Source organism: Marmota marmota, unplaced genomic scaffold, assembly GCF_001458135.2.
Source record: "Marmota marmota marmota unplaced genomic scaffold, marMar, whole genome shotgun sequence".
Taxonomy (NCBI): Eukaryota; Metazoa; Chordata; class Mammalia; order Rodentia; family Sciuridae; genus Marmota; species Marmota marmota.
In genome coordinates this window covers 1,939,685-1,952,145 of record NW_025999863.1, presented here as the reverse complement: position 1 = coordinate 1,952,145, position 12,461 = coordinate 1,939,685, and the positions used below count along the sequence as shown (strand labels likewise).

General features: G+C 62.3%; 1 protein-coding gene across 1 annotated transcript; it reads right to left on the bottom strand.

The window, feature by feature from the left end:
* Positions 1–230: 230 nt before the first annotated feature.
* On the bottom strand, positions 231–12,334 carry Celf5 (CUGBP Elav-like family member 5). The gene is made up of 8 exons (XM_048810824.1): positions 12,229–12,334; positions 10,286–10,334; positions 8,549–8,677; positions 7,548–7,627; positions 3,040–3,186; positions 2,257–2,398; positions 2,026–2,172; positions 231–607 (listed from the first exon to the last, which is right to left on the bottom strand). The coding sequence occupies exons 1-8, from the start codon at positions 12,274–12,276 to the stop codon at positions 231–233; spliced, it is 1,119 nt and encodes a 372-aa protein (XP_048666781.1). The 5' UTR covers positions 12,277–12,334.
* Positions 12,335–12,461: the final 127 nt, after the last annotated feature.

The following is a 12,461-nucleotide window of genomic DNA, read 5'->3' as shown; positions in this document are numbered from 1 at the left end:
CACAACTTGAGGGACACAGGGTGGGGTACAGCAAGGGGCAGGGCCACGGCCACAAGGGAGAGTGGCTACCGGGGTGGGCCCCAGAGGAAGGAAGGACCGAGGCCACATTGGAGGGGGCAGGGCCAGAGCAGAAGGCGAGGCCACCGTGAGGCCTTAGGAAGCGGAGCCAGAGGCGGGGCCGGGACTTTGGCAGAGGCGTGGTCAGTCCGGAGAGCAGGAGAGGGGCGTGGTCAGGTGCTGGGGCGGGGCCGGAGGCGTGGTAAAGGGGAGGCCCAGGCCGCAGCGCAAACCCAGGTGGTGGGGCTGTGTTGAAGCCCGGGCCTTAAGGGACCGGTCCACTTTGGGGGTCCGGTTTTGGGGGTGGCAGGAGTGCGGCCAGGAACCTTGCCAGAGGATGAAAGCAGGACAGGGGTGTGACCTGAGTGGGTGGGGCCAGAGGCAGGGGGTGTGACTGGGCACCGGAGGGGGGAGGGGTGTGGCCAGAATCGGCCGTGGCCGGTGGAGAAGGGGCGGGTCCGCTCGCTGCGCCGGGCTGCCGCCCTACCTGTGTACTGCTGGACTCCCGAGAAGGCCGGGTGGAGCGCTTCGGCCACCGTCGGGCTCTGAGCTGCGGGGCAGATGGAGGGGCAGAGTGGGCTGGGGGCGGCAGAAGTCCTCCAGCCACCCCCGTCCTTAAGAGCAGGAGGGAGGGAAAGGGACGTGCGCCCCCGCTTCGCTTGTGTGCTGACCCGCTGTGGGTTTGACTCCGTTTTTACAGGTAGGGACACCGAGGCTGAGAGGGGAAGCCTCTCGCTCGGAGCCGCTCAGAGAGCCAATCGCAGAAGCCAACAGGACCCCGGGTTTCTCAGACTCCCCCTCATCTTGCTGGCCCTGTCCTGACCCCCTGGCTTTCAGGGGTGACCCTCACTCCTCCCCATCCTCTTCCCACCGCTGGTACATCAGATGCCCTGCGGATCCCACCCCGCCGAGACCTCTGGCTGCCATGGAAGAGGAGCCAGAGAGGTTGTCCCCACCACCCAAACCGCTGAGTCTGGGGAAAACTGCCGAAAATTCTGCTCCAATGCAGAGGCCGCTAGAGGACAGGGTGGTGGCTGGGACTGAAGGGATGGCAAGCGTTTGTGTCTTGATTGTGGTGGTTATGCAGATATGTTACCAAAATGGCACAGACACACATAGGGGCAAGGTGAAAGAGGGAAATCCAAATAAGGTCTGGAGCGGACTGTACATAGCTAGGTCAGTGTCCTGACCCTCCGCCATGGTGGTGAGATGCCAGTGCCCAGCAAGCAGGCAGATGAGGTGGGCGAAGGACACACCTATGCACGCACCTAGCCTCCAGTTATTACAAAGTAAAGAGTTTAAACCAGAATCTCCTCCACGGTAGAGAAGACTTATTGGCAGGAGGCTTTGGGAGGGGTATAGGGTAGGGAGAAGTGCCTGTCTGACCCACAAGGGCAGCTGCTGCCCAATCGGTGCACAGTCAGTATTTATTCAGCGAATGAATGGATGAAGGCATCCATGTCCTCCCCAATCGGGACAATTAACATGTATGACTTTTGGTGCTGTCCTCGTGAGGTGATGGTATTAGCCTCATTTTCTGTTTTTGTCTTTTTTTTGTTTTTCAATATTGGGGTTTGAATCCAGGGGTGCTCTACCACTGAGCTACATCCCCAGCCCTTTTGAATATTTGAGACAAGGTCTCACTAAGTTGCGGAGATTGGCCTTGAACTTGCAATCCTCCTGCCTCAGCCTCCGGAGCTACTGGGATCACGGGCCTGCACCACCACACCTGGTCCCCATTTTCTGGATGAGCTGAGACTCACACAACCCTGGGCCACCAAACTGAAATGTGAACCCAGAACCACCCGGGCTACCTCCTCTGTTCCCACATGCCAGGCCTCCCTTCCTGGGACCACAGCTCCCATCTGCTCTGCTGGGACTCCTTCGTCCGCCCTTCTGCTCCCTGGGCTCCAGGGGGTGTGGACTCATGCTTGTTCCACTGGGCTTCAGGGGACCACTCTGAGTTACCTGGGTAGGGCACAAGGCCATTGGCATACACAGTCTCCAGGGCAGGGTGCCCACCAGGAAAGGGCACAACACCTGCGAAGCCATTGGTGATGGGAGCCACGAGGCCCGGCACGGCAGCCGTGCCCAGCAACGGGGGCGAGTGCAGCCCTGTGGAGAGGAAGAGGTCAGGGGAGCCTTGGCTGCTGGCTTGGGGTCCTGCCCATCCATCCTGGGCCCCTGACAGATGCTCACCAGAGGCAGGAGCAATGGGTGTGGCAGGCAGCCCATTAAGGCTGACGGCACCGATCTGCTGGATGTGGCAGGGTGAGAAGGCCACACCGGGGCTCAGGTAGCTGCCCGAGGTGGACAGCACAGTCGTCTGCTGCTGCATGAGCTGGGGACAGAGAGGACGTCAGTGGGCACGGTCTGCCTTGAGATCAAGGCTCAAAGGGGAGGCTGGTCCAGCGACTGGGAGAAGGGGTGTGTCGTGCTGGGTGCGTCTTGGCTGGAATCAGGGCTCAGTCAGGGATCAAGGCTCAGAACAGCTCAGGGTTCAGCTGGAAACGGAAGCTTCACCCGGGCTCAAGCAGGTCAGAGCTCCGGCTTCGCCTGGATTGGGGATTGAGCCAGAACTGGACCTCATCTAGATTTGAGGCAGCCAGGATCTTGGTTCAGCCCACGGTAGGGCTTAATCTGAGACTAGGGGTTAGTTCAGGACCAGGGTGCAGCCTGGGTTAGGGACTCAGTCTGAGTTTGGTGTCAAGGTGGGGTCAGGGCTCAGTCTAGATTTGGTGAGTGAGCCTGGCATTGTGTTCTGCCCAGAATTCGAGTTTTAGCCTGGACTTGGGGTTCGGTTCATGGGTAGGGGCTCTTCTAGGCTTGGAAGGAATCAGCTTAGAGTTGGGGGCTCAGCCACACAGGACAGGTCCTGAGCCCGAGAGGTGGAGCAAGGCACAGGAGGAAGGCCAAGAGGCGGGCACAAGGGAGAGCCGCACTGGGATCTGGGGACACAGCCCATCTGCTGGGGCCACTCACAGCCTGGGCGTAGGCACTGTAGGGGCTGAAGGGCAGGGTGAGGGACGGCGTCAGGATGCCCAGCTGGCCCACCATCTGCTGCATGCGCCGCAGCGTCCTCTCCTTGTCGGTGTCCGCGAACTTGACCACCAGGCTGGAGGAGGCTCCCTGGGGGGTTGGGGGCAAGCAGGGGGAGAAGGGCAGGAGGTAGCCAGGACCTGAGGCCCCCAAGCCTGCCAGCCCAGGCACCTCCGTGAGGGCAGCCGATGCCAGCACCGCAGCCATGTCTGCAGCTCACAGCTGCAGGAGCTGAGGCCACAGGAAGCCCGGTGGCCGTCAGCATCCCAGGCCTGGTGTCTGCATAGGTGCTACGTCCAGCTGCGTCTGGGGCACAGTGCATACACAACCACCTAGGGGACTGTCACCCACCGGGAGCAACAGCTAGAAGACACACCTGCTAGGATAGTGTTGCAACTATGGGACAGCTCACCCAGCTGGGCTGAGATATGGATGTCACACCAACGGGCAGCCCAGGCAGTGGCCAGCAGGGGCTTTACATCAGGACACAGCCATAGGGGCACAGGGCCAGCTCTCCACCCGTCAAAGGCAGCTGACCCTGACCCTGGGGTTTGGGAAGGGAGAAGCTTTCCCTCCAGTCAGACCCTCCCGCCAGCCCCCAGGTGCCTGCTGCAGCCTGCCCTTGCTGACCTGCTGACCCCCAGAGAGCTCGTTCCCACAGGGCCCCCCGCTCTGGCAAGAGACAGCTCTGAGCACACAAAGCCTGTCCCCAGCTCTGGAGGACAACTGAGGAGGAGAGCTGAACCTGGGGCCGGCAGATGTGGACATCTGTGTTCAGAGAGGGTGGCTCCTGGGGCCCCATCCCGCCTCGAACCCCCGAGACGCGCCTCCTCCCCTCCGCCAGGGCCAGTGGGCCAGTAGGACCCTGTACCCTCACCAGCGTCTTTCCAGACTGGCCCTCCTGTCCACCCGGCCCCAGCTCAGGCCTTATGCTCCCCGACCTGGACCTGGGTCCAGGCCCCCCGGTCACCCCCTCCATCCCCTTGTTTGACCCAAAGGAACAGTCGCTACTGGCCGGGCCTCCCTGAATCTGGGGGAAGGGTGGCTGGGAGACAGCATGTGAGCAGACGGCCGGACAGTCGCCCAGCCAGGGTCAGCCAGAAACCCCTGCCTGAGAAGAAAGCCTGGGCTCCTCTGTCCTGAACAGCAGGACCTCGAGCCCCATCTTCCACTGTCCCTCCTGCCTGCCATGCCCATCCCCACCCTGTCCTCGTCATGTTCCCCAGCTCGCCCCCCCACGCACACACGTGCATGCACACGCTCACACCCACTGGCCCACACATCCACGCGCGCCGTCCACCTCCCCCGGCCTGCACAGACTCGGTGTGCACACACACCACCCAATGTGTGCGCAGGCATGCTGGCACACACAGGCACAGTGGCCGCACAAACCCGCAGCACACACACACTGCCCTGTCATCCAGGCTCACGCAGGTTTGCACACTCAGGTCTAACACACATGTGCACTAATTCACATACACACACTTACATGAGCACACGCGAGCACCATATCTGTACAAGTGCACACGCGTGCATACTGCACTCTCAACACACCTACTAATCATGCCTTCGCAACAGCACTCGCATGCACGCGCACACAGCGCACACCTGTAGCACACGCACGCCCACCCTCCCACACACACTTGCACACACACACACTCGCCTGCACCTTCCCCACAGCCCAGGGCTATAGGCTCTCTGCCCGCTGTGCCCTCTCTGAAGAAGAGTCAGAGGCCACTGGCTGGCTTCGATGATGATTCTGTCCCTGTCCCCCTCACTGCCCATGCCCCCTACCATGGCCAAAGGCACTCCTACTCACCGGCATGGTCTGGCTGCCGTGGAGGGCGTGGATGGCCGCCTGGGCCTCTGTGTGAGAAGAGAATTTCACGAAGGCACAGCCTGTTCCAAGACAGGGGGAGGGGAGGTGCGGGTTCAGAGGATGAGAGGGTGGGAGGGTGACCACAGGGAGCCCCGGTGGCCACACAAGACACACAGCCAGACACCCAGCAGTCGCAGCTGGAAGACAGCCGCTGCTTGTTCAGATTGCTGTGCAACCAGAGGGTCGGGGCCAGACAGTCGCCCAGCAACCTCGGCCACCGCATGCCCAGTGGCCTGTCACCCATTCAGTTGGTCAGCCAGAAAACCAGGCGGCCTGGCAGCTGTTTTCACAAACAGAGCATGGCGGGACCTCGGGGAGCCCTGTCTGTCAGAACGAGGGAGGGCCAGGCCTGCCAACAGCCCGGCATCCTCACAAGGTCCAGATGCTGTCCCCAGAATGCAGGACGGAGGCGACGACACACCACTGGACAGGGCAGTCTTGGGGTAGAGTCAGGCTAAGCACAGGGACTGCAGACAGACCTGGCCATGTCCAGAGGCATGCGGAGGGGGCCGTGTGCCACCAGGCCAGAGACCACCAGACACTGGCAAATCCAGCCAGAGGGCCGCATGGACAGAGGCCCCAGGGCAGACAGACAGCGGACACCTCCTGATAGACAGCGCGGAGAAAGTGCCAGGCGGCTCTGGGTAGTGTGGCGAAGTGTCGGGAATTGGGCAGATGGCAGCACAATTTGTGACGGTTCCAAAAGCACTTGGGGGCCCAGCGCGGCGCGTCCCGGGAAGCGGCTCCACCCCGCGTCCTGCCAACAGCCCGGCACCCTCACAAGGTCCAGATGCTGTCCCCAGAATGCAGGACGGAGGCGACGACACACCACTGGACAGGGCAGTCTTGGGGTAGAGTCAGGCTAAGCACAGGGACTGCAGACAGACCTGGCCATGTCCAGAGGCATGCGGAGGGGGCCGTGTGCCACCAGGCCAGAGACCACCAGACACTGGCAAATCCAGCCAGAGGGCCGCATGGACAGAGGCCCCAGGGCAGACAGACAGCGGACACCTCCTGATAGACAGCGCGGAGAAAGTGCCAGGCGGCTCTGGGTAGTGTGGCGAAGTGTCGGGAATTGGGCAGATGGCAGCACAATTTGTGACGGTTCCAAAAGCACTTGGGGGCCCAGCGCGGCGCGTCCCGGGAAGCGGCTCCACCCCGCGTCCTGCCAACAGCCCGGCACCCTCACAAGGTCCAGATGCTGTCCCCAGAATGCAGGACGGAGGCGACGACACACCACTGGACAGGGCAGTCTTGGGGTAGAGTCAGGCTAAGCACAGGGACTGCAGACAGACCTGGCCATGTCCAGAGGCATGCGGAGGGGGCCGTGTGCCACCAGGCCAGAGACCACCAGACACTGGCAAATCCAGCCAGAGGGCCGCATGGACAGAGGCCCCAGGGCAGACAGACAGCGGACACCTCCTGATAGACAGCGCGGAGAAAGTGCCAGGCGGCTCTGGGTAGTGTGGCGAAGTGTCGGGAATTGGGCAGATGGCAGCACAATTTGTGACGGTTCCAAAAGCACTTGGGGGCCCAGCGCGGCGCGTCCCGGGAAGCGGCTCCACCCCGCGTCCTGCCAACAGCCCGGCACCCTCACAAGGTCCAGATGCTGTCCCCAGAATGCAGGACGGAGGCGACGACACACCACTGGACAGGGCAGTCTTGGGGTAGAGTCAGGCTAAGCACAGGGACTGCAGACAGACCTGGCCATGTCCAGAGGCATGCGGAGGGGGCCGTGTGCCACCAGGCCAGAGACCACCAGACACTGGCAAATCCAGCCAGAGGGCCGCATGGACAGAGGCCCCAGGGCAGACAGACAGCGGACACCTCCTGATAGACAGCGCGGAGAAAGTGCCAGGCGGCTCTGGGTAGTGTGGCGAAGTGTCGGGAATTGGGCAGATGGCAGCACAATTTGTGACGGTTCCAAAAGCACTTGGGGGCCCAGCGCGGCGCGTCCCGGGAAGCGGCTCCACCCCGCGTCCTGCCAACAGCCCGGCACCCTCACAAGGTCCAGATGCTGTCCCCAGAATGCAGGACGGAGGCGACGACACNCCTCCCCCGGCCTGCACAGACTCGGTGTGCACACACACCACCCAATGTGTGCGCAGGCATGCTGGCACACACAGGCACAGTGGCCGCACAAACCCGCAGCACACACACACTGCCCTGTCATCCAGGCTCACGCAGGTTTGCACACTCAGGTCTAACACACATGTGCACTAATTCACATACACACACTTACATGAGCACACGCGAGCACCATATCTGTACAAGTGCACACGCGTGCATACTGCACTCTCAACACACCTACTAATCATGCCTTCGCAACAGCACTCGCATGCACGCGCACACAGCGCACACCTGTAGCACACGCACGCCCACCCTCCCACACACACTTGCACACACACACACTCGCCTGCACCTTCCCCACAGCCCAGGGCTATAGGCTCTCTGCCCGCTGTGCCCTCTCTGAAGAAGAGTCAGAGGCCACTGGCTGGCTTCGATGATGATTCTGTCCCTGTCCCCCTCACTGCCCATGCCCCCTACCATGGCCAAAGGCACTCCTACTCACCGGCATGGTCTGGCTGCCGTGGAGGGCGTGGATGGCCGCCTGGGCCTCTGTGTGAGAAGAGAATTTCACGAAGGCACAGCCTGTTCCAAGACAGGGGGAGGGGAGGTGCGGGTTCAGAGGATGAGAGGGTGGGAGGGTGACCACAGGGAGCCCCGGTGGCCACACAAGACACACAGCCAGACACCCAGCAGTCGCAGCTGGAAGACAGCCGCTGCTTGTTCAGATTGCTGTGCAACCAGAGGGTCGGGGCCAGACAGTCGCCCAGCAACCTCGGCCACCGCATGCCCAGTGGCCTGTCACCCATTCAGTTGGTCAGCCAGAAAACCAGGCGGCCTGGCAGCTGTTTTCACAAACAGAGCATGGCGGGACCTCGGGGAGCCCTGTCTGTCAGAACGAGGGAGGGCCAGGCCTGCCAACAGCCCGGCATCCTCACAAGGTCCAGATGCTGTCCCCAGAATGCAGGACGGAGGCGACGACACACCACTGGACAGGGCAGTCTTGGGGTAGAGTCAGGCTAAGCACAGGGACTGCAGACAGACCTGGCCATGTCCAGAGGCATGCGGAGGGGGCCGTGTGCCACCAGGCCAGAGACCACCAGACACTGGCAAATCCAGCCAGAGGGCCGCATGGACAGAGGCCCCAGGGCAGACAGACAGCGGACACCTCCTGATAGACAGCGCGGAGAAAGTGCCAGGCGGCTCTGGGTAGTGTGGCGAAGTGTCGGGAATTGGGCAGATGGCAGCACAATTTGTGACGGTTCCAAAAGCACTTGGGGCCCAGGCGCGGCGCGTCCCGGGAACGCGGCTCCACCCCGCGTCCTGCCAACAGCCCGGCACCCTCACAAGGTCCAGATGCTGTCCCCAGAATGCAGGACGGAGCCAGCCCCTCCCACTGGACCCGCCCACCGGCCGCTCCCCTCCACGTGCCCAGGCTGCCCCGTCCCTTCCCGCGGCCCCGCCCCTGGAGCAGCCCCACCTCATTTCAGGCCCCGCCCCCATCACCTTTGCTGCTGCCGTCGGGCCCCCGGAGCACGGTGCACTCGTCAATGACCCCGAAGGGCTGGAACAGCCGCAGCACGTCCTCCTCCGACTGCTGCTTGTTCAGCATCCCCACGAACAGCTTCCGGTCCCCTGTGGGCGGAGACACCACCTCAGCCGAGTCCCGGGCCTCCGTGATTTCTCTGGCCCTCCAGTGCGCATGGACAAGGTTCGCCCAGGTTCGCTGGCTCCTGTTCTGCGCGTGCAGGGGATCGGGGGACACAGCCTCAAGGCAAGGACGGCCAGCCTATGCCTGCCCAGATCCCTCCAATACCCTCTGTACCCTCAGTGTTCCCATCTCGCAGCCTTTGCGGGCGTCCCAGGCCCTGTTTGGCTGCTCCCGGGCAAAGACAGTCTCCCTCCTGTGCACCCCAGAGCCCACCCACAGGACCATGGTGCTGGGTACCACCTTGCTGTACCAAGTCTGCAAGCCTGGGTACACTCAGGACCCTGCTCTCAACAGTGACTAGCAGAATCCCCTGCCCAACCCTTCTGGGGCTGGGAGACAGAGTCAACCGATGTCCAGTGAGAGGTCATGTGCACCAGGCCCAGTGCCAGGGAAGCCTGGAGCCCCACCTGGCGCACCTGGGTGGGGGGCTGGCTGGATCTGCCTGAGTCTGGGGCCAGGGGCTGGGCCAGCCTCTCCCTTGAGACACTACAGCCGTGCCCCTCTGTAATGGCACTGCTCCCTGGTAATCAGGAAAGTAGCAGCTTCATCTCCCAGGGATGGTGAGCTGGTTACTATGGGAACCCTTCTTGGGCAGCTGTCACTCAAAAGGGTGGGAGGAAGAGAGAAGCCGAGAGGCTGAGCATTAGGGAGAAAGAGAGAGAGAGAGCAGAGGGAACCAGAGAAGCAGGAAGAGAGGAGAAGGAGCGAGAATCAGATGTGGGGGCGGAGGGGTGCAGGAGTCCTGCAGACCCACAGGCCTGCCCCTCTCCTGCTTCCCACATGGCAGCCAGGGTGGAAAGTAAAAGCGGTTCCCGACCCAGACAGGCTTAACCAGGCTCCTACACATACACAGAGGTCCCAACAGCCCTGCCCGCACCTTCCCCTCCCCTGGGTCTCCCCTTTAGCTTCCCTCCACCCAGGGTAGGGAGAAGAACGGCTAGGCTCTGGGCCACTGAAGACGGCTGAGCAGGCCTCCAGGGTGCAGCCCACACCAGGGTGCAGCCCCACACAGACTCTGGCCCCATCCTGCACGTCAGCCCGCACACCCAGCTCCAACAGCCAAGCACACGGGCGTGAGCACACATGCCCACGCATAGGCCAGGCACAGTCGTGCATGCAAGCGGGTGGGTGCCCGGCACGTTGCACGCATGTGTTCATGTGTAGCAGCTGCAGCACAGCAAGTCTGCACGTCTGGACACAGGAACGCACGAGCATGCACACCTGCAAACAGGCACGCGCACGTCCCAGAGACCGACCCATAGCCCTCGGGACCCCATCCTCTCTGAAGACCCCCATTAGCACACCCTGAAAGGGGTGGGGTATTTGCAAGCAGCTGGTCTTGGGCAGAACCCCGTTCCTGGACCGGTCCCACCACCAGGGGGCGTGTGAACACTGCGGCTCTGGCAGCCAAGGCCAGCTGCGATCCACAGGCCCCACCCAGTGTCCCCTTCCGTGAGAGGTAGGAAGGGATTTCCCTCCTCCCCATTCCTCTGCCGACCCCAGCCCTGCAGCCGTGGAGAGATGACAACTACCTCCGCGGCTTTCGCTGTCTGCAGGCTTCACCTGGATCGGTCGCGCCATCTGTGGAAAGAGGGGGAGGGCAAAGTCAAGATGGGCAGCCGGCCACTCCTGAGCCCTGCTGGGCACCCGTGCTCACCTCGCTTGCTTCAGCGTCCACCAGCCCCCAGCCCCTTAACATCCCAGTCAAACCAAATGACACACAAGCCCCCGGGTGGGACCGAATGGCAAACTCTTAGCTTTCAAAATCCACTGGCTATCATCCCTTCCTCCAGGAAGACTGCCTCTCCAAACCCGACAGGCTACTTGCAAAGGTGGCCGCATTCCTCCTGACCTTGTAGGTGATGCCACTTTGCAGTTCCTGACATCAAGAAGTGGGGTGTTTTTCCCCAGCCCCAGCATCTGGACCTGGCTGTGTGCGTGCCTTGGTCCAACCAACAGATCCGACCAACAGAATGTGGCACAAGTTCTGAGCCTGGGCCTCAAGAAGCCTGGTCCCTTGCCCTTTTGGAGCCCTGAGATGCCAGGGGGGAAAACTTGGGTGAGCTACTGATGACCCGCAGGAGGGGCCAGCAGAAGAATCATCCAACAAGCCCCAATTGCATTCGCCAACCCACAGAGTAGGGATTAGACAAAATGCCTGGGACCGTGTGTTACCCAGCAGTAGCTAACAGATACACTCAGGCAACTACGTTTAGGCAGGTCCCATGAGCTTTGGGTGGAAGGACTGTCATACCCCAGTGGACCAGCAGGTCATCTGGGCCCATGGTTCCATTGTTCTGGAATCCCCTGTCCCCAACCCCCAGTACTGAAAGCCATATTTCTGTGGAAGTTGCTCTCCACTGTAGCACCTCCGCACATGCTCAGTCCCAGGCACGAGCTGAATTTGAGGTGTGAGGGCAGAAGCAGGGAGGCAAGGGTCCACTGGTCCTGGACAGGGCTCTCCTCCTCAAGTGGAGACTTGGGGAACTCCTGTTCATCCGTCAGAACCCAGCTCTAAGGCCCCCAGGCTGGCAGTCCCCCCACCTCTGGGCCCCAGGCTCCCCCTCCTCGGGGCCGGAAGTGTCTGTCTTGCTGTCCCTCCAGCTGGGGACCCTGGTCAGTCCACACAGGGCAGGATGTGGAGCCATCAGAGGAACTTGCAGAACTGAACCCGCCTGTGTCTCCCAGCATAGGAAGGTGCCCTTGGCTGGACCAGGGCCTCCCAGAGGGACCTCCCGTTAGCCCTACAGTCTCTGGACCCCTCTTTCCACCTCAGACTTTTGAGGTCCAGCCGAGAAGGCCCCACAGGCCAGCTTTTCCAACCACGCGAGACTACAGGACAACCCGAGACGGGCACCTGGTGCACCCACCTTCCCGACGGCGAAATCCAGAGCGGCGGCCAAGCTGGGCAGGGCCGGTGGGCAGCAGCTCCCGCGGCTCCGCCCCGCTGGACCCCTTCACCTCTCTCCCAGCTGCCAGCCCACTTGGGCGCCTCAGTCAAGCACCCCGCTGCTCTGAGCCCCCCCAGCTGGCTCCCTCCCTCTCGAGCCCCACCTTTCGGAGTCCCCTCCCCCTCCCCCATCTCCTCCTGTCTCGCTAAGACCCTCCCCCTCTGATACCCTCCTCCTTTCTGAGTGCTGCCTCGATTTGAACTCGGCTTTAGGAGCCCCAGAACCAGAGAGGCCTCTGTTTGTCCCCAACCCATCCCCTGCCCCAAAGCCACCAGCAGCCACCACCTCAGACCACCTAGGAAAGGCCCCAACCATCTCCCTCCCCCTCCATCAGCCCGCACCGCACCTCACCCCCAGGCCCTCTGCACCTGGGCACCACACCCTGCTAGCTGGAGGTTGAGGGGAGATTATTTCAACCAGATGCCATCAGCTTCTGGGTTGGGGTGGCCAACGTGGGGGACAGGGGGCACCTGGGACCGAGCTCCTGCTCCCCCTCCTCTCCCACCCGCCTCCGCGGGCCTCACCTCCTCCCTCCTCCCAGCACCTTGGGCAGATGAGGATGGGGTTACCATGGCAACGCTGATTCACCACACGGAAGCTGGCAATTGTTGTTGCCATGGAAACCGCCTCTGAGGGGCGAGCCCAGCTCCTGCCTCGCACAAAAGAGAGATTTAAATATGATCTTGGAGAGATGGATGGGCCGAGGGAGGGAGGGAGGGAGGGAGGGCGGCCGCGGGAGAGCATCCGCCCCATCACC